This window comes from Schistocerca americana, chromosome 2 (genome assembly GCF_021461395.2).
Source record: "Schistocerca americana isolate TAMUIC-IGC-003095 chromosome 2, iqSchAmer2.1, whole genome shotgun sequence".
Taxonomy (NCBI): domain Eukaryota; kingdom Metazoa; phylum Arthropoda; class Insecta; order Orthoptera; family Acrididae; genus Schistocerca; species Schistocerca americana.
The window spans coordinates 934,656,651-934,679,642 of record NC_060120.1 but is presented as its reverse complement, the minus strand read 5'-3'; the positions used below and the strand labels follow the sequence as shown (position 1 = coordinate 934,679,642).

Sequence of the window (22,992 nt, the reverse complement as noted above, 5' to 3'; positions counted from 1 at the left end):
GAAAGTGAAGAAGAATTACAGGATCTGTTGAATGAAATGAACAGTGTAATGAGTACAGAATATGGATTAAGAGTAAATCGAAGAAAGACGAAAGTAATGAGAAGTAGCTGAAACGAGAACAGCGAAGAACTTAGCATTAGGATTTATGGTCACGAAGCAGATGAAGTTAAGAAATTCTACTACCAAGTCAGCAAAATAACCATTGATGGACGGAGCAAGGAGGACATCAAAAGCTGACTAGCACAAGCAAGAGGGCATTCCCAGCCAAGAGAAGTCTACCAGCATCAAACATAGTCATTAATATGAGGCGAAAATTTCTGAGTATGTATGTTTTGAGCACAGAATTGTATGGTAATGAAACATGGACTGCGGGAAAACAGGAACAGAAGAGAATGGAAGCATTTGAGATATGGTGTAAGACATTTGTTGAAAATTAGGTGGACTGATATGGTAAGGAATGAAGTGGTTCTGCGGAGAATCGAAAAGGACAGGAGTACGTTAAAAGCACTGACAAGAAGAAGGGGCAGAATGGCAGCACAGTTGTTAAGACATCAGGGAGTAACTCCCATGGTACTAGAGGGAGCTGTAGAGGGTAAAAACTGTAGAGGAAGACAGAGACAGGAATATGCCCAGCAAATAATTGAGGATTCAGGTTGCAAGTGCCACTCGCTTATCAGGAGGTATCCCATGACTTTTATCACCTGCCAAGTTTCGCTGCCATACAATAATTACAGCTCACATTTTATCTCTGTGAGTAGCTCCATTGTAATTATAACCATTGCGTAGAACACTGCCTGTTGGAGTTGCCGCTACGTAAAACGGTAAGGAAAATAAGCGCAGCAGAGACAAATGGGGAACAGTTTTTAGCAACGACGCGGACCCGGAATGGAGAAATTCATTGACATAAGCGCCTTTGAGAAAGGGGAGATTGTTATTGCCCGGCGCCTTGGATTAAATATCTCAGAAACTGGGACGCTGGTCGACTGTTTGCATGCTGATGTCATGAGCATTTACGGAAAGTCGTTAAAGGGCGGTGAAACCATGAGTGGGCGACAGGGTGTTTGATGTCCATGGCTCATCACAGAACATGGAGGGATAGGAGGCAATACGTGCCAGATCTGACGAGACAGTACAGTGCTGGTGCAGACACTAGTGGTTCGGAGCACACCATTCAGTAAAAATAGTTGAACGTGAGGTACGCAGTAGGCGATTTCTGTATATTCCAATATTGTCCCAACGATGTCATCAGTTACGATCGCATTGGGCAGGGTTTCATCGAGAGTGTACCTTGAATCAATGAAAACGTAAACTTGGTCGGATAAGTCACCTTTCTTGGTACACCAAGACGATGCTCTGTCCGAATACGACGTCATACAGGTGAGAGGCTGTTTGAAACAGGCACCACGTCATGGACAAAGCCCAATGGGGGCAATATTATGCTACAAAGGACATTCATCTGGACTTCCATGGCCCTATGGTAGTAATCTGAGGCATCCTGGCAACTTTGGACTAAGCAGACATTACTGCATACCACCTATATCACTTCATGCTTGATGATTTTCCCAATGGGGATGGCATTTCCAGTTGGGCAACTGTCTCAGTCACAAGGCTAGAACCGTGCTGAAATGATTCGAGCAGCATGATAGTGAACTCACATTTTGGCCACCAAATTCGCCTTGTCTGAACCCGATGGAACACATCCGGGACGTTATCGGGCTGCCGGCCGCTGTGACCGAGCGGTTCTAGGCGCTTCAGTCCGGAACAGGCTGCTGCTACGGTCGCAGGTTCGAATCCTGCCTCGGGCACGGATGTGTGTGATGTCTTTAGGTTAGTTAGGTTTAAGTAGTACTAAGTTTTTGGGGACTGATGACCTCAGATGATAAGTCCCATAGTGCTTAGGGCCATTTGAACCATTTGAGCTATCAGGCTCCAACTCCACGCGTTCAAACCATCGGCCCGTAGTTTACCGGAATGGTGTGACCGGTGCGTAGACATCTGATGCCGAGTACTTCTCGAAACCTACCAAGGACTTACCGAAACGATAAAACGCAGAGTCGCCAACGTATTGCGTTCCAGAGGTGCGCCAACACGCTATTAATAAGGCGGGCATAACGTCTGAGCTTATCTCTGTATATCACAGTAACAGTGGGAACGCCAGAAGTTTTAAAGAAGGAGCATGACATCTACAGCATATAATTATGGGTAAGTTATTCAGACGGCGCTCATTCCCTCCATTACCGCTCTGCAACTTCGTGTTGCGAATCTAGTGAACACTCTGTCACTGACAAGGTACTCTTAAAAATTCTTCCTTACTGCCACAGTTTCTGGTAACAGTCCTCAAACACATCGTAAGATGCTACCCTGTAAGACAAAATCTCGTCGCATTATTCAACACACAAATGTTGTCCTGATAATCGCTTACACTGGACTGAAAATATAACTGCAGTCTGGAAGAAAGTGTCAACATCGCTTCATTCACCACATAAATACAAAAAAGTATATCCTTTCGAGTTTAAAAAGACGTTCGTAGAGCCACTAATACTCTCCATACTTGACTATGGTGATGCTATTCTCGAATGACTTCCACAAGAAAACTCACTCAGGCTAGAACTGGCGATGAATGCTTGTGTGCGACACATTTCTGACATTTGCTATTTCGACCTTATCATTCCTGCCTACGGACAATAAATATAGCTGCCTGTCCACAAGCATAGAGACTATGTTCTATTTTTTTTCTTTACGCTTGCACTTCCTCTTATTTACCTTCATCTTTTATACTAGTATCTGAACAGCACAGCAGAAATACTCGGCCTCAACAAAGTAATTCTCTGTAACATCACAAAACACTGGCATGTTCTATAAATCATTTTCTGTATCAGGAGCCCGACTTTGGAACGATATTTCTCAAGAAATCAGGGAAATTAAACTCCTTCCAAACTTCAAAAGTCAGTTAAGGGCCCACCTAACACAATAGCCGTATCTCCCATGTATTAGTCTGCAGCTCACTCTCGTTAGTCTCCCATCCGCCACAAGTTTTCCCTCCCCCGTGTTGGCAGAGTTCTTTATTTAAATTATGTTCATTCCTAAAAACCAATTCCATTGTCATTTCAATCTTATCCTCTCTTTTTAATCCTTCCGCTTCTTTAATACTACACTACTGGCCATTAAAATTGTTACACCAAGAAGAAATGCAGATGATAAACGGGTATTCATTGGACAAATATATTATACTGGAACTGATATGTGATTACATTTTCATGCAATTTGGGTGCCTAGATCCTGAGAAATCAGTACCCAGAACAACCACCTCTGGCCGTAATAACGGCCTTGCTACGCCTGGGCATTGAGTCAACCAGAGCTTGGATGGCGTGTACAGATACAGCTGCCCATGCAGCTTCAACACGATACCACAGTTCATCATGAGTAGTGTCTGGCGTATTGTGACGAGCCAGTTGCGCGGCCACCATTGACCAGACGGTTTCAATTGGTGAGACACCTGGAGAATGTACTGGCCAGGGCAGCAGTCGAACATTTTCTGTATCCAGAAAGGATCGTACAGGACCTACAACATGCGGTCATGCATTATCCTGCTGAAATGTAGGGTTTCGCAGGGATCGAATGAAGGGTAGAGCCACGGGTCGTAACACATCTGAAATGTAACGTCCACTGTTCAAAGTGCCGTCAATGCGAACAAGAGGTGACCGACACGTGTAACCAATGGCACCTCATACCATCACGCCGGGTGATACGCTAGTATGGCGATGACGAATACACGTTTCCAATGTGCGTTCACCGAGATGTCGCCAAACACGGATGCGACCATCATGATGCTGTAAACAGAACCTGGATTCATCCGAAAAAATGACGTTTTGCCATTCGTGCACCCAGGTTCGTCGTTGAGTACACCATCGCAGGCGCTCCTGTCTGTGATGCAGCGTCAAGGGTACCCGCAGCCATGGTCTCCGAGCTGATAGTCCATGCTGCTGCAAACGTCGTCGAACTGTTCGTGCAGATGGCTGTTGTCTTGCAAACGTCCCCATATGTTGACTCAGGGATCGAGACGTGGCTGCACGATCCGTTGCAGCCATGCGGATAAGATGCCTGTCATCTCGACTGCTAGTGATACGAGGCCGTTGGGATCCAGCACGACGTTCCGTATTACCCTCCTAAACCCACCGATTCCATATTCTGGTAACAGACATTGGATTTCGACCAACGCAATGTCGGGATACGATAAACTACAATCGCGATAGGCTACAATCCGACCTTTATCAAAGTCGGAAACGTGATGGTAAGCATTTCTCCTCCTTACACGAGGCATCAAAACAACGTTTCACCAGGCAACATCGGTCAACTGCTGTCTGTGTATGAGAAATCGGTTGGAAACTTTCTTCATGTCAGCACGTTGTAGGTGTCGCCACTAGCGCCAACCTTGTGTGAATGCTCTGAAAAGCTAATCATTTGCATATCACAGCATGTTCTTTCTGTCGGTTAAATTTCGCGTCTGTAGCAATTCATCTTCGTGGTGTAGCAATTTTAATGGCCAGTCGTGTAAAAATGTATTCGGATGTGCTAAAGTAATCGATATTATTCTTAATGCCCTTTACTACTATTTTCATTATTATAATAAGTGTCAACTATTGTTTGTATTACAATTATTACTGTCAACTATTGTTATTATTATTGTGTGTAGTATTATTATTTTATTATTGTTAGTGCTATTATTATTACTATTATTGTTATTATTGCTCCTGTGAATGTTTTTGTAACGTCATCGGTAGGTGTTATTCCTGTTCATATGTCAGAGAGGGCCTTAAGGCCATAATGTGCTCAGGCTAAATAACCAATAAATAAACATAAGGGGGAATCCTCTGATATACAGACGAAACCAGTACCTCCGACAAGAGCACTCTCGACCGACTGGCCACCTACCTCAAACAACTATGGTCAAGACCCAGTTCATCAGGTAATTATTGGCGACAAAGCGGTGTCTTCTGGAAATTCAACAAATAACTTCTCTTATGTGATGACACGAAGATTCTGTCTAGGTGGCGGAAATCTTTCACGTCGCTGTTAACGCGCTGCCCAATTAGAAACGTCATCAAATTCTTAACTGTTACGGTAGCCCATCGCTAAAGGATCCTAAATGATATCTTACACCTCGGATTACACCCTGTGCGAAGGCTGTGGAGCACTGTGAAAGTTTTTTGTTTTTCTGTGTTGTTCATACTGCCGGAGCACCAAAAGTCAGTCATCCGTTAGCAGCGCAATCGTGTGATATAAGAGACAATAGGTCAACGACAGCAGTGTTGCGAAGTAGGAATGCGTCCTCCGCAACAGTCTGCTGTAGACATTCTGTTTCGAAATCGGTCCGGAATCTGGGTTTCGCCAGAGGACATGCTCTCTGGCTATGCAAAGCAGTTCCGCTTTGGTAGGTGGGAAGTCCGGTTCCATGTTTATTTTGCTCTAGGCGTTCTCGAGAGAAAGTGTTTCCTTCACTTTCTGGACCACAATGCCGTATATGATTTGCCACTTGGTGATATATTACGAAGAAAACGTGCCACGCATATTCGTCCTACTAGGAAAACATTTCTTTTTCTTCTTTGTGTGTTAGATCTTTTGTTTCATTGTGTGTGTGTGTGTGTGTGTGTGTGTGTGTGTGTGTGTGAGAGAGAGAGAGAGAGAGAGAGAGAGAGGGAGAGAGAGAGAGAGCTCGTCATCAGCCTTACGACTGGTTAGGTTTAAGTAGTTCTAAGTTCTAGGGGACTGATGACCTCAGATGTTAAGTCCCATAGTGCTCAGAGCCATCTGAACCATTTTTGATGTGGCCCGCCAAGACTGCCTCTCATGTGCTAACTTCTTCATCCCAGAGTAGCACTTGAACCCAACATTCTCAAATATTTGTTGAATTTATTCCAGTGTCTGTCTTTCATTACATTTTTTACCCTTTACGGCTTCCTCTAATACCATGGCAGATATACTCAGATGTCTTAACACATATCCTAGTGTCCCGCCACTACTGCTTTTCAATGTTTTACGTATGTTTCTCTCATCGCCAGTTCTGCGGAAAACTTCCTCATTTATGAACCTATCAGTCTACCTGATTTTCAACAGCCTTCTATAGCACCTTATCTTAAACTCTAGGATTCTCTTCTCATAAAAGATTTCGTTAAAAATGTTGAAACTCGTGTTTAACTGGTACGAAAAGGAGCTCACCAGTCATTGTGGTCCAGTACTGAAATGGCAAGAGGTGTGCTGGACAGTGAAGTAACTATCTTTTCTTAGTTTCACTATTCTAAGGATTCTCTTGTACTTGCATTATACAGGGTGTAAGGGGTATCAGTACAGATATTTTTATATGTGGTGCCTTAATATGTACACACAGCAGTGTAATGACTGTTTTTTCTCTGTGTTGAGCAGTCTTACCACAGACATGTCACAAACTTTACGACCTTACGTTTTCGTTTTATGTTATGGTCATAACTACACCACTAGGTGGACTATGCCTGTCGGTATAGACTTAACGTTTGGTGTCCACGCGTCCATACTTCACACCTGACCTGCTACCCAGGGGAAAATAAGCATTAATGACTTGCTCTTGTCACACATACTTGGAGGTGATAACCCACATAAAACATACGACTTGTAAAGCCTACAATTATCTGATGCAATGTTGTTCAGTATTTCGTCCTCAATCACCAATACAAAATTGTGCACTTTTACCCGTTACACCCTGTACACTTAGAATTTAGTGATGTCCAGACAACGCCCACAGTCATTGTTTTAAACAATTTTGCCAGCTTTTGTGGGACAAATCTGATATTTGTACTTGACTGTGATGACTGGTTGTTTAATGTGGTCAGTTCATTTCAGTGGAGTATGCCACTGTTATTCCTTTTAGTGATTGCCCGAACAGTCTACCTGATACATTGTTTACCACAATGACACAATGACCGTGTACCTCCCTCCTAAGAGTTGCGCTAAAATGTATTTCGCTTCTAAACACCTAATTATCGGCCTGGCCTGTACATATTGCTTGAACTACAGCATTGTTTTCCTCATCTTCTTCTTCTGCTTTTCACATAAACGGCTTATCGACCTGATCTGGTCTTTTCACTGGCTGTCCTATGTACCTCTTTCCTCTCATTTTGTAATGAATACTTGTTTCTCCCTCTCGTTCCAGATATTCCTTCCATTTTTGTTTATACACTTCTATTTTGTCATTTATTGCAAAAATATTGAGTTCTTGTCTAATGTATTCTTTAGGTATCCTGTCCAACTTAGTGCGACCTTTGATTAGCCTTAAAAATTTCATTTCAGCAACCTGAGTATGGCTAGGTCTCACTACCAAACCGGACAACATGTGCAGCCATTACCTTATAGAATTTAATTTTTACGTATCTTCGTGCATTTTAATGTTCTGTTCACAATGCTACGTATACAATTATATTTCTATAATTTAATATCTACATATCTCCATTGAAAGTAATATATCTCCTTAGGTAACTGAAGTGCTTGTTATATAACACGAAAAATAATCCAAGGTTTTCTTTTGTTATTGATCCCTGATCCGTTTTTCACTTACGCATATTTTTTGCTGTCCAAAATCATCCAAACTCCTCAGTGCTTAAATGCTGAAGAGAAAGCCACAAAAAGACCTCTGATCCAGCGTTATCGTTCTTTGGATGGTGCAGATCTATTTTGTTACGTTTTGGAAGACCAAGAAACTTAACTAATGTAGTAATTCAATGCGTAGCTTGTTCATAATACGGGAAGTAGTATCAGAAGTCTTGAAATTGGTTTTAATTCATGCAGGCGTTTTTTTTCATTTATATCGCAGTTGAAACTTGAGGATACCAGGTACTCAGTCTCTATTAAGGAAATAAGTTTCCTTGCAGACGCGGCGGAAAGTTTTGGGAGAGAGTGTGTTAGAAGACAGGTAGTCGCATTGGCGTTTCACTGGTCGAGAAGTGGATCACATACGTAGCATGTCAACACGAGTGCTGCATACATAAAGTGTGAAATATTCTGGCTCTGACAACTACTCACTTCTTACACTTTCTCCAACTCTCCAGAGAATACATTATATCCGTTGCAAAGACTTCGATGTTTGCTGGGAACACTTTTGTGTCCGTGTGTAGTTTACAGATGAGAATTTAGCCTTGCCTTGTCACGCTACTAGGCAAACAACAATGATAAAGGTTCTGTCTCTCGTTCGTGAGGGCTACCAGTAAGTGCAGGAATGAACGAAAATAACGAGATGTGTCTATGTTCCAAAAGACACGACTATTCTTACAGGGGCCGGCGAATTTGATGAGTAGTCCTCCATCGACAAAGTACTTTTTTTTTATCAAAGTATCTTGATAGTACGTTACAGCGCCAACTCCGAGAATGAACAGCTGGAAAACGAGGAATTAGCATATATTTCTACATCTGAATTTGCATTTACAACTAGGCCCCAATATATAATTCGTAGGCAAGTACTTGTTGGAGAGTTTACAATATACTGTTTTCTGTATTTATGTTTCAGGTTCCATTCAGGAATCGCCCTTTGCTGAGAAAAATGGCACTGCCTTATCTTTTTCTTACAGTTTTCCAACACATATACTACCAAGGCAGTAGTAGTAAGTCACGAAAGGAAGGTTAATGGTTAATGTCACACCGACGCTGATGTGCTGGATTTTGGGGAGGTTGAAAATTCGTTGTACAGAGTGTCTTGGATATTCGTTCTTTTATGTTCTTAGTTACGAAAGTTAGGAATATTTCGATTAATACATTACTGGCCATTAAAATTGCTACACCAAGAAGAAATGCAGATGATAAACGAGTATTCATTGGACAAAGATATAATACTGCAACTGACATGTGATTACATTTTCACGCAATTTGGGGCATAGATCCTGAGAAATCAGTACCCAGAACAACCACCTCTGGCCGTAATAACGGCCTTGATACGCCTGGGCATTGAGTCAAACAAAGCTTGGACAGCGTGTACAGGTACAGCTGCCCATGCAGCTTCAACACGATACCACAGTAATAACGGCCTTGATACGCCTGGGCATTGAGTCAAACAAAGCTTGGATAGCGTGTACAGGTACAGCTGCCCATGCAGCTTCAACACGATACCACAGTTCATCAAGAGTAGTGACTGGTGTATTGTGACGAGCCACTTGCTCGGCCACCATTGACCAGACGTTTTCAATTGGTGAGAGATTTAGAGAATGTGCTGGCCAGGGCAGCGGTCGAACATTTTCTGCATCCAGAAAGGATCGTACAGGACCTACAACATGGGGTCATGCATTATCCTGCTGAAATGTAAGGCTTCGCAGGGATCGAATGAAGGGTACAGCCACGGGTCGTAACACATCTGAAATGTAACGTCCACTCTTCAATGCTCCGTCAATGCGAACAAGAGGTGACCGAGGCGTGTAACCAATGGCACCCCATACCATCACGTTGGGTGATACGCCAGTATGGCGATGACGAATACACGCTTCCAATGTGCGTTCACCACGATGTCGCCAAACATAGATGCGACTATCATGATGCTGTACACAGAACCTGGATTCATCCGAAAAAATGACGTTGTGCCATTCGTGCACCCATGTTCGTCGTTGAGTACACCATCGCAGACGCTCCTGTCTGTGATGCAGCGTCAAGGGTAACCGCAGCCATGGTCCCCGAACTGATAGTCCATGCTGCTGCAAACGTCGTCGAACTGTTCGTGCAGATGGTTGTTGTCTTGCAAACGTCCGCATCTGTTGACTCAGGGATCGAGACGTGGCTGCACGATCCGTTACAGCCAAGCAGATAAGATGCCTGTCATTTCGACTGCTAGTGATACGAGGCCGTTGGGATCCGTAATACCCTCCTGAACCCACCGATTCCATATTCTGCCAACAGTCATTGGATCTCGATCAACGCTAGTAGCAATGTCGCGATACGATAAACCGCAATCGCGTTAGGCTACAATCCGACCTTTATCAAAGTCGGAAACGTGATGGTACGCATTTCTCCTCCTTACCCGAGACATCACAACAACGTTTCACTAGGCAACGCCGGTCAACTGCTGTTTGTGTATGAGAAATCGGTTGGAATCTTTCCTCATGTCAGCACGTTGCAGGTGTCGCCACCGGCGCCAACCTTGTGTGAATGCTCTGAAAAGCTAATCATTTGCATATCACAGCATCTTCTCCCTGTCAGTTAAATTTCGCGTCTGTAGCACGTCATCTTCGTGGTGTAGCAATTTTAATGGCCAGTAGTGTAATTAACTGGTGAAATGTGTACTTTCAACATACGCATTTAATTTAGAGTTAAGCCTGTGTATAAAGGTGTACTACAAAAATTCGTAATAGACGCTTATAAATTGGGCCAATTGTTTATTCTTTGAAATTTCAACTTTTTGTTGAATTTTTAGCATAATCTGTTTATTTAGGGTCCCAGTAACGTATATGGTACTAGTAAAAATACTTTTTCCACGGAACTTTTAGTCAGGCCCCTTAGAAACGATGATCCACCCAAGTGTACTTTTACAGACAGATCTAAATTTTATTCTGAACATTAGCGCTTGAGATCAAACCTCTGTTAAAGTTGTACGGTCTAAACACTCTTCACCACTCATTTCAGTGCTACAACATCAATTAAGTGAGCTGAGAGTATGCGTAAGAAGCGACCACAGGAAAGCAACTGAATGCTCAGCAAGTGTAGTCCACCCACAAATGAGATATCTTACAAATCCCTCCGGCAGCCAATATTGTTCGGCAATCTGAGATCTACACCAGGTAGGACTGATAGACCAAATAGAGAGGATCAAATAAAAGCAGCGCGTTTCGTTACGAGTTCATTTAGTAAGCGTGAATGCATCATAGAGTTGTTCAATCAAATCCAATGGCAGAGACCACAAGGGAGTCGTTGTGCATCATACGGTAGTTAAAGGTTAAATTCACGAGAGAATACATTCGTAGAAGAGTCAGCCAATACACAGCTTCCTTCTGTATAGATGTAGCGAAAAGACCACGATGGTAAGATTAGCAATATTCGAGTTCACACAGAGACTTACCAACAATTGTTCCTCCCACAGAAAATGAACATGAACAGGAAGAAGGGAATTTGCATACCAAGTACCGTCTGTCGTATGTCATAACGTGCATTGGCAAATATAGATGTAGAAAGAGTGACGGAGATGCTCAAAAAACTCCAGTGGCAGACGATACAACATAGGCCTGTGCGTAAAGGAGAGGTTTTCTACTACACTTATGAGAGTATTCGTTCCAAGAACAGTGGAAACAATATATTACTCGCTACCACGCGAAATGACCACGACGAAAAAATGAGACAAATTAAATCTCATACGGAAGGTTACCGACCGTCTTTCCTCCCAACCACTGTTCGCGAATGGAACAAGGAAGGGGCAAATGATAATGGTACCAGAAGTACCCTCCGCCACACACCATTATGTGGCCTACACACTATAATTGTAGATACAGATGTGAAGAAACAGAGAATACGAACTTACGTCTTCCTTTCATTATTTCTGAGTCAGATGTTTACACACTATTGAAAATAATCATAAGAGCTGTGATGTGGTGGGAGAATATAACGGTCGTTTTGTACGCAGAGTTGAGCAGCGACGTAATGTCCAATTATCCATCAGCGAGAGTGGACAGTGTTCTTGATTCGGAAGAAAACTCCATTTGAGCACTGTGCAGCAATGCTGCTCCACTCAGCATAGGCATTGATATGGATTGCTGGGGCTTGTAGGTGCACTCATTGCGTCACATCCATTGTTGGTCTAAAACTCCACCGTGACCACTTTCTACGCTCTCGGTGTGGTAGGACTACACTTGCAGAGCGTATCTGTATCTGAGTCCGAGGGTTTTACTCGATATATCTGTTTCTTGTGACCTGTCCAGGACTCTTATTTACACAGGTTTATAATCTCGAAAGTTGTACTTAATTTAGAAGGGAAAGTCAAATAAATACATAACGGGCATAAAAAGCATAGCTCGGATATTGGTAAAGCCGATAGGCTTGTGTATAGGAACGCTGTCTATTAGGAGTCGGGAAGGAACAGCGCCAACGCTCACAGCTGTGTCGTATGTCTGTTAGACGTGCTCGACTTGAGGTCAGCGAATTTTGTGTGCGTCTCCCTTCACTATCGAGGCCGGAAAAGAGGAACAGCGAGGTGTAGAGTGGTTTTTGACTACGGAAGATGTAAAGGAAGAGAAATTCATTCCTGACTGTCTACTGTGCATGGCGAACACAGTATGTCATGTGCACGTATGTTTGCGTGGACTACATTATTTCGACAAGATCGGGTGTCACTGAAAGGCAGCTATCGACCAGGGCACGCTCATCGTTCATTACCCCTTCTGCCATTGTTGCGGCGGATGCTGCCATCAGAAATGATCGACACCAGGTGGCAGAAGACATTCGGTTCATTTTAGGGATCAGTCACGGTACCGCTCACGCCGTCACTCCATAGCGTCTGCAGATATGGAAAAATCTTTGGGTAGTGGGTTCCTAACAGCCTGACGACGGAGCCAAGGTTGAACAGATTGTCGACATAACTACAGCACCTGCGTCGGCATCACGATGAGGAATGTTGTTTCATGTCATGATGACCGTTTCCGTTCACAGCAAGGGACCGCTGCTCATTGGCTTTCTGGAGCACGAAGCCACAGTTAATGCACAGCGGTATGTGGACACTTTTCAGAAACTGAAGCGCACCATAAAGTCCAAACACTCAGGAATGTCGATGGGCGACGTCATTCCTTTCGACTACACTGCAGATTCGCTGGGAAGGCCTTACGCGTCTTCTCCCAATGCGGTTTCCATACTTCTAGAACCCTGAAGAAAGATATTCTGGGGCGTCGTTTGCGTTTGGACGAAAAGGTGTACCCCTGGGTACAATCACGGTTCTATAACTAGCTGCAAACACTTTTCCATGAAGGCATTGACAGTCTTGTCTCGCAGGGGGAAAAATGTATTAACAGTTATGCCGATTACTTTCGATATAATGAACAGTTCAAGCATTTTTTCCACCTGCTTCGTTTTCAAATGTCTGCCCCTTATACAGGGTTATTACAAATGATTGAAGCGATTTCACAGCTTTACAATAGCTTTATTATTTGAGATATTTTCACAATGCTTTGCACACACATACAAAAACTCAAAAAGTTTTTTTAGGCATTCACAAATGTTCGATATGTGCCCCTTTAGTGATTCGGCAGACATCAAGCTGATAATCAAGTTCCTCTCACACTCGGCGCAGCATGTCCCCATCAATGAGTTCGAAAGCATCGTTGATGCGAGCTCGTAGTTCTGGCACATTGTGTCTGTTCACTTCACCATTAAGAAAAAATGTTGCTTCATCACTGAAAACAAGTTTCGCACTGAACGCATCCTCTTCCATGAGCTGTTGCAACCGCGCCGAAAATTCAAAGCGTCTGACTTTGTCATCGGGTGTCAGGGCTTGTAGCAATTGTAAACGTCAAGGCTTCTGCTTTAGTCTTTTCCGTAAGATTTTCCAAACCGTCGGCTGTGATACGTTTAGCTCCCTGCTTTCGTTATTCGTCGACTTCCGCGGGCTACGCGTGAAACTTGCCCGCACGCGTTCAACCGTTTCTTCGCTCACTGCAGGCCGACCCGTTGATTTCCCCTTACAGAGGCATCCAGAAGCTTTAAACTGCGCATACCATCGCCGAATGGAGTTAGCAGTTGGTGGATCTTTGTTGAACTTCGTCCTGAAGTGTCGTTGCACTGTTATGACTGACTGATGTGAGTGCATTTCAAGCACGACATACGCTTTCTGGGCTCCTGTCGCCATTTTGTCTCACTGCGCTCTCGAGCGCTCTGGCGGCAGAAACCTGAAGTGCGGCTTCAGCCGAACAAAACTTTATGAGTTTTTCTACGTATCTGTAGTGTGTCGTGACCATATGTCAATGAATGGAGCTACAGTGAATTTATGAAATCGCTTCAATCATTTGTAATAGCCCTGTATACACCGAGGTGACGAAAGTCATCGACAGCAATATGAAAGTGTGGAAGTGGCGGTAGTATAGTGTAAAGCATAAAAGGACAGTGCATTGGCGGAGCTGTTATTTGTATTCAGATGATTCGTGTCAAAACGTTTCCAACGTGATAAAGGCCAAACCACGGAAATTAGCGGACTTTGAACGCGGAATGCTAGCTGGAGCTAGATGCAAAGGAGGACATTTCATTTCCGAAATCGTTAAGGAATTTAATAATCAGAGATCCACAGTGTAAGAGTGTGCCGAGAATACCAAATTTCAGACATTACCTCTCACCACGGACAACGCAGTGACCGACAGACTTCACTTAACGACCGAGAGCAGTGGTGTTTCCGTAGAGTTGTCAGTGCTGACGGACAAGCAACAACGCATGAAATAACCATAGATATCAATGTGGAAGGGAAGACGGAAGTATCTGTTGGGACAGTGCGGCGAAATTTGGCGTTAATGGGCTATGGCAGTAGACGACCGACGTGAGTGTCTTTGCTAATAGCACATTTTTATGGGTGACAATGCACCATGTTGTCGGCATACAGTTCTTCGCTGTTGGTTTGAAGAGCATTCCGGACAGTTCGAGCGAATGTTTTGGCACCCAGATCGCCCGACACGTGGAAAGTTCGTGCACAAAATCCTGAATCGGCAACATTTTCCGAGTTATGGATCGCTATAGAGGCAGCTTGGCTCAATATTTTTGCAGGAGACTGCCGACGACTTGTTGAGTCCATGCCACGTCGAGTTGCTGGACTACACTCGGCAAAAGGTGGTCCGACACCATATTAGGAGGTATCCCTTGACTTTTGTTCAAATGGTTCAAATGGCTCTGAGCACTATGCGACTTAGCTTCGTAGGTCATCAGTCGCCTAGAACTTAGAACTAATTAAACCTAACTAACCTAAAGACATCACACACATCCATGCCCGAGGCAGGATTCGAACCTGCGACCGTAGCGGTCGCTCGGCTCCAGACTGTAGCGCCTAGAACCGCACGGCCACTCCGGCCGGCTGACTTTTGTCCCCTGGATGTATTAGTAGCTTGGTCATAATCGTACTGGTTAAGATAGAGAATAGGGTTAATTACGCCTGTGACAATGAGAGGAAGAAGAGGCCTGCATTAGGAACAGGTCAGAAAGGTGTGCGGCAAGTGCCCATTGTAGCCAAGAGCATACGGCCCGAGGTGAGACAATTACAGTGTTACAAGTGGTAGAAGAGGAGAGATGGTTACCTTTTAGAAGGCGATGTTGTGCCCCCGGAGGAAGGCCTCTATCTGACCGTGCGATAGGGACTCCCTGCCCGTAGGCGCAGCGGCTGCCGGGCCAGCAGGTGCGGCCACGTAATAGTAGGTCTGTGGCGCCTGCTGCACCTGCGCTTGGCGGTACTGCTGCTGTCTCGCGGCAGCTGGCGCGGGCGCCGGCGGCGGCGTCGTCACCTCGTAGCGGGAGCGCTGTCGCTGCTGCGCGTACAGCTGCTGCGACTGGAGCAGCTGCTGGAAGTAGTGCTGCTGCTGCGACTGCTGCGGCGCCACGTACGGCTGGATGCTGGCGCGCAGGTTCAGCTCGCCGCCCTGCGTCTGCGGCAGCGTCTGGTACAGCACCGTGTTGTACTGGCCCGTCGACGGGTCGTACACCAGCTCCGACGAGTAGATCGGGTCCGAGCTCGCCGCTGGCGCCGCCGCCGCAGGTGGAACCTGCAGGAACACCATCTCGTTGTGATTATTGTTGTTGTTGCTATAGTTTCTCTGCAGGGGTGCTTGATCATCAGTCACCAAAGACAAAGAAATAAAATGCAGAAAATGCAGAAAATTCTTTTGGTCTTCTCGTACAGGGTGGGCAAAGTAGAAGGTATGATCAAAAAGTTTCCGTCGGAAGCCGTCACTATAGCGTATATGCAACTCATTGCGACTCCGATGCGGGTATATAAGCACCGACATATAGGCAGGGGTTTGGCTCAAATGGCTCTGAGCACTATGGGACTCAACTGCTGAGGTCATTAGTCCCCTAGAACTTAGAACTAGTTAAACCTAACTAACCTAAGGACATCACAAACATCCATGCCCGAGGGAGGATTCGAACCTGCGACTGTAGCGGTCATGCGGTTCCAGACTGCAGCGCCTTTAACCGCACGGCCACTTCGGCCGGGCAGGGGTTTAGTGTGGCCTTTGCAAGTAAGCGTTTTGGTCAAGATTTGTGAAACGGACCCAGAAAAGTCTAGTGCATCTCAAGGTAGGCAACCCAACTTACATAATCTGTCATGGATTTGTATGACGTAAGCTGGGTTGCCTATCCTAAGGTGCCTGAAATATTTTCTGGTCCAGACGTTGACCCATGCACGATTACAACGACAAATCGTTCCTCTAAGACCCCCCAGTTAAGCAAAACCCTCATTGCCAAACGCCCACCTTTACTGAGAAATTTAAAAATGCATCTGTGTACAGACCCAATCCGGGACGAAATCGTAGGCGATTGAAGGGCAGCAACGTCTTCGACAAACTCCAATGCCAGATGGCCTACTATCAGGCGCAAGAGTAGCAGTGAAGCCTCGAAAGAGCAGCAGCGTATCCAGAATGAGATTTTCACTCTGCAGCGGAGTGTGTGCTGATATGAAACTTCATGGCAGATTAAAACTGTGTGCCGGACCGAGATTCGAACTCGGGACCTTTGCCTTTCGCGGGCAAGTGCTCTACCACCTGAGCTACCCAAGCACGACTCACAACACGTCCTTACAGCTTCAATTCTGGCAGTACCTCGTATCCTGCCTTCCAAACTTTACAGAAGCTTTTCTGCCCTACCTTTGGAAGGTAGGAGACGAGATACTGCCAGAATTGAAGCTGTAAGACGTGTTGTGAGTCGTGCTTGGGTAGCTCAGGTGGTAGAGCAATTGCCCGTGAAAGGCAAAGATCCCGAGTTCGAGTCTTGGTCCAGCACACAGTTTTAATCTGCTAGGAAGTTTCAGCAGCAGCTTAGCTTGCCGGCAGACGCTTGGTATTCTCGTCACATGTTCCGCCTGTACAGGTTCACTTTCAAAGTGCTCAACAAAGGTGGGTGGGTGACACCGAGGGTTTTGCCGAACTAGGGTGTTTTAGAATGATCCTTTGCCGTTTTATTCACGCATTCGCCAATATCGCGCCCCCATCCCTCCCCACCCACGCACACACACCGTGGAAGGATGCGAAATAGGAGGGTTGGTAGAACATAAGCACTCTTTTCTGGTTTGAATCACTTTCAGATGGTTTCTAACGGTCTCTATTGATTCCAGCCTGTAAAAATTGAGGTCGCGCTGTGGTCCAAAGGGGTCAAATAGCGTTTAATAGGGATGCAGCCCGACAGTATACTTTGAGAAGGGTTGAAACGCCTGAGGATGTCAGTAGTGCCAAAGATTGTGAAGAACGTCTTCCTGTTGCTCATCGCACTGTGAACTGTTTTCGACAGCGAAATGTGTGGGAATCAACGGCCTGGAGAAAGGATGGTTTCATTGACGCCCTTTAAGCCACTCCCTGCGCCCTTTCCGTGAAGATTCTGAGAGGCGGCGTGTCTGGAATGTTTTCCTGAGGCACTCATAAGAAACCCGCATCGTTTCAACGCTGGGCGCCGCGATTCTGACCTCCATCAAAAAATGGTTCAAATGGCTCTGAGCACTATGGGACTTAACATCTGTGGTCATCAGTCCCCTAGAACTTAGAACTACTTAAACCTAACTAACCGAAGCACATCACACACATCCATGCCCGAGGCAGGATTCGAACCTGCGACCGTAGCAGTCGCGCGGTTCCGGACTGAGCGCCTAGAACTACGAGACCACCGCGGCCGGCCTGACCTCCATCGCGGAGGCAGCAATAGAAGTGGTGAAATGTGAGGATGAGGGAGAGTACGTCCTTCAGAAAGTGCGACGCGTTCTCGGTGGCATTGGGAAGAACTTTGGCGATACTTGGCTGCAATGTGACGTCATTAACCCATCTTACATGTCAAATAAACTTCTGAGCTGTTGCCTTTTTTTCGCATGTGTCGGTAACTTGCTTTTTGAACGTCGTCGTGACCTAGGCTGACGTCGCAGGGCGCTACGCTATTGTACCATTGCAGAGGAAGGTAGTATCTTTGAGCGAAATTTCAACCTTAAGGGTCGCCGTGGGTGGTAATTCCGGAGTTTCGAAGAAGTCAGCCTTGAATTCCGCTGGGCAGTGTACTTGAAAGGTGTCCTTTATCATTGCGCTTGTAGGTTATCATGAAAGTGGCACCATTAATATGGTTGCATGTCACAGTTTTTATGTTACATATATTTCCACGCGTAATTGCACTCAACTTTCATGTTATGACAAAGACATAAATTGTGCAGTCGTATACAAATAATAAAAGACAACTACAGGTCGTACCTAGTTATTTAAACATTTCATAGCATCTGTGGACAGAGTTTCAGGGACGGTAGTGAACTTAGTGTTGTAACGAGCAGACTGAAATACTCTGAGGTGACAAAAGCCACGGGATAGCGATATGCACATACACAGACGGCGGTAGTACCGTGTACAGAAAGTGTAAAACGGCAATGCATTGACGGAGCTGAAATTTGCACTCAGGGGATTAAAGTGAAAAGGTTTCCGACGTGCTTATGGCCGCACGAGGGGAATTAACAGATGTTGAACGTGGGCTGGTGGTTGGAGCTGAACGCATGGGACATTTCATTTCGGAAATCTTAGGGAATTCGTTATTCCGAGACCCACAATATCAACAGTGAGCCGAGAATACCAAATTTCAGGCATTACCGCTCACCACGGACAACGGAGTGGCCGACGGCCTTCGCTTAACAACCGAGAGCAGCGGCGTTTGCTTAGAGTTGTCCGTGTCAACAGACAGACAACACCTCGTGAAATAACTGCAGAAATCAATGTGGGACATACGACGAACGTAGCAGTCAGGACAAGGTGGCCTTAATTGGCTGTGGCAGTAGACAACCGACATGAGCGCCTTTACTAACAGCACGACATCTCTTCTCCTGGGCTCATGACCATATCGGTTGGACCCTAGACGACTGGAAGACCGTGGCCCCGTTAGACGACTGCCGACTTCAGCTTGTAAGAGCTGATGATGGGGTTCGAGCGTGGAGCACACCTCACGAAGCAATGCACCCAAGTTGTCAACAAGGCACTGTTCCAACTGAGCCGATGGTTGACTCGAAATGGTTCAGCTACTAGGGGGCGATTTGCAGCCAAACATGGACTCCCTGTTCCCAAACAACTGTGGAATTTTTATTGATGACAATACCGGACACTCAGAACGCGTGACACGAACTCTGTCGAAAATTTATGGGACAAAACTGAGGGGTCAGTTCATGCAGAAAATACTGCACTTCAACACCTTCACAATTATGGGCAGCTATAAAGGCAGCATGGCTCAATATCAACGCAGGGGGCTTTCAGCGACTTGTTGATTCCATGCCACGTGGAGCTGCTGTACTATATCGGGCAAAAGGAGATCCGTCACGTTAATTAGCAGGTTCGCATGACTTCTGTCACCTCATGGTATATTTATATGGTGTCCTTTCTGTTTGTGATTATCAGTTGATATATAATAAAACCTGGATCACTAGCACAATTAATATGGGTGCACATCACAGCTTTTGAATTACATATCTTTCAACCTACCATTGGACTCAACTTTCACGTTATGACCAAGACCGAAATTGTGCAATCGTACATAAATTAAAAAAAAATGTTAGCTGCAGGACATATCTACACTACTGGCCATTAAAATTGCTACATCGCGAAGGTCACGTGCTTGAGACGCGAAATTTAATTAGCTGCAGGACATATCTACACTACTGGCCATTAAAATGGCTACATCGCGAAGGTCACGTGCTTGAGACGCGAAATTTAACAGACAGGGAGAGGATGCTGTGGTATGTGAATGACTAGCTTTTCAGAGCATTTACACAAGGTTGGCGCCGGTGGCGACACCTACAACGTGCTGACATGAAGAAAGTTTCCAACCAATTTCTCATACATAAACAGCAGTTGACCGGCGCTGCCTGGTGAAACGTTGTTGTGATGCCTCGTGTAAGGAGGAAATATGCGTACCATCATGTTTCCGACTTTGATAAAGGTCGGATTGTAGCCCATCGCGATTGCGGTTTATCGTATCGCGACAGTGCTGCTCGCGGTGGTCGAGATCCAATGACTGTTAGCAGAGTATGGAATCGGTGGGTTCAGGAGGGTAATACGGAACGCCGTGCTGGATCCCAACGGCCTCGTATCACTAGCAGTTGAGATGACAGGCATCTTATCCACATGGCTGTAACGGATCGTGCTGTCGCGTCTCGATCCCTGAGTCAACACATGGGGACGTTTGCTAGACAACAACGATCTGCACGAACAGTTCGACGACGTTTGCAGCAGCATGGACTATCAGCTCGGAGACCGTGGCTGCGGTTACCCTTGACGCTGCATCACAGACAGGAGCACCTGCGATGGTGTAAACGACGAACCTGGGTGCAGGAATGACAAAACGTCATTTTTTCGGATGAATCCAGGTTCTGTTTACAGCATCATGATGGTCGCATCCGTGTTTGGCGACATTGCGGTGAACGCACATTGGGAGCGTGTATTCGTCATCTCCATACTGGCGTATCACCTGGCGTGATGGTATGTGGTGCCATTGGTTAAACGTCTCGGTCACCTCTTGTTCGCACTGACGGCACTTTGAACAGTGGACGTTAAATTTCAGATATGTTACGACCTGTGGCTCTACCCTTCATTCGATCCCTGATCCCTGCGAAACCCTACATTTCAGTAGGATAATGCACGACCGCATGTTGCAGGTCCTGTACGGGCCTTTCTGGATACAGAAAATGTTCGACTGCTGCCCTGGCCAGCACATTCTCCAGATCTCTCACCAACTGAAAGCGTCTGGTCAATGGTGGCCGAGCAACTGGCTCGTCACAATACGCCAATCGCTACTCTTGATGAACTGTGGTATCGTGTTGAAGTTGCATGGGCAGCTGTACCTGTACACGCCACGCAAGCTGTGTTTGACTCTATGCCCAGGCGTATAAAGGCCGTTATTACGGCCAGATGTGGTTGTTCTGGGTACTGATTTCTCAGGATCTATGCACCCAAATTACATGTCAGTTCTAGTATAATATACTTGTCCAATGAATACTCGTTTATCATCTGCATTTCTTCTGGGTGTAGCTATTTTAATAGCCAGTAGTGTAATTATGTAAACATTTCAACGCAGCTGTGGACCCATTTTCAATATTGTACCAGCAGAGTGAAATAAATTCAGTGTGTGTCCCAGGTTACGGGTGCCGCATTTTTCTTCTTCTGAGAAGGCAATCCCTCTCACCTTGCGTGCCTGTTGGACCACCTGTTGTGGCCTGGCTGTGGCTAGCTGCGCGTGCTGGATAGGTTGCACCCGCTGCGCCAGCGCGGCGGGGCTGACGGTGCGCGGCGTGGTCACGACGTTGTTCTCCAGCTGGAACTTGCGCAGCTCGTCGTCGAAGTCGACGTCGGCGGTAGCGGCGGTGGCCACCGTGCTGGACGGCTGGTACAGCGACGTCGTCCTGCCGTACAGCTGCGCCTGGGAGTGAGCTGCAGTCGAGTAGGGCGACGCTGTGCTGGACTGGAAGACGGGCGGGGGGCGGGTGTACAGCTGCGTGGTGGTCGTCTGCGGGCGCGGTGTGGCCGTGGCCAGCAGCTGTGGTCGGTACGTGGTGGCCGGCAGCTGGCTGCGCACCGTCGATGGCGCCACAGCTGGGCGAGGGCGCGGCGTGATGCTGAGGGGAGAGAGGGCAGTTTACAACACCAGGCCATACACTCTCCACCTGGCTCTCAAACAGGTGGTTGATACAACTTTGTTACTCAGCACATGAAAAAACAACGTGTTGTATCGAAACGAAAATTCACTAGAGAAAACTAAAGTTATGAGACAGAACTGCTAGCCAATTCTTATCTCACGTACAGGGCTATTCATGAGTACCTACATCTACATCTACATTTATACTCCGCAAGCCGCCCAACGGTGTTTGGTGGAGGGCACTTTACGTGCCACTGTCATTACATCCCTTTCCTGTTCCAGTCGCGTATGGTTCGCGGGAAGAACGACTGCCGGAAAGCCTCCGTGCGCGCTCGAATCTCTCTAATTCTACATTCGTGATCTCCTCTGGAGGTATAAGTAGGGGGAAGCAATGTATTCGATACCTCATCCAGAAACGCACCCTCTCGAAACCTGGACAGCAAGCTACACCGCGATGCAGAGCGCCTCTCTTGCAGAGTCTGCCACTTGAGTTTGCTAAACATCTCCGTAACGCAATCACGCTTACCAAATAACCCTGACACGAAACGCGACGCTCTGCTTTGGATCTTCTCTATCTCCTCCGTCAACCCGCCCTGGTACGGATCCCACACTGATGAGCAATACTCAAGTACAGGTCGAACGAGTGTTTTGTAAGCCACCTCCTTTGTTGATGGACTACATTTTCTAAGGATTCTCCCAATGAATCTCAACCTGGCACTCGCCTTACCAACAATTAATTTTTTATGATCATTCCACTTCAAATTGTTCCGCACGCATACTCCCAGATATTTTGCAGAAGTAACTGCTACCAGTGTTTGTTCCGCTATCATATAATCGTACAATAAAGGGTCCTTCTTTCTACGTATTCGCAATACGTTACATTTGTCTATGTTAAGGGTCAGTTGCCACTCCCTGCACCAAGTGCCTATCCGCTGCAGATCTTCCTGCATTTCGCTACAATTTTCTAATGCTGCAACTTCTCTGTATACTACATCCGCGAAAAGCCGCATGGAACTTACGACACTAGGTCATTTATATATATTGTGAAAAGCAATGGTCGCATAACACTCCCCTGTGGCACGCCAGAGGTTACTTTAACGTCTGTAGACGTCTCTCCATTGAGAACAACATGCTGTGTTCTGTTTGCTAAAAACTCTTCAATCCAGCCACACAGCTGGTCTG

At 45.9% G+C, this 22,992-nt stretch overlaps 1 protein-coding gene across 2 annotated transcripts in view; it reads right to left on the bottom strand.

Annotated features, from left to right (window-relative positions):
- Nucleotides 1-22,992, bottom strand: part of LOC124596017 (E1A-binding protein p400-like) — a 187,138-nt gene that overhangs the window by 40,572 nt on the left and 123,574 nt on the right. For both annotated transcript variants that reach the window (XM_047134972.1, XM_047134971.1), the window contains exons 5-6: nt 21,361-21,790; nt 15,255-15,716 (exon numbers count right to left, since the gene is read on the bottom strand). In XM_047134972.1, coding sequence (XP_046990928.1) covers nt 15,258-15,716; nt 21,361-21,790 — 889 coding nt within the window. In that variant the 3' untranslated portion in view covers nt 15,255-15,257. The remainder of the gene's footprint in view (nt 1-15,254; nt 15,717-21,360; nt 21,791-22,992) is intronic.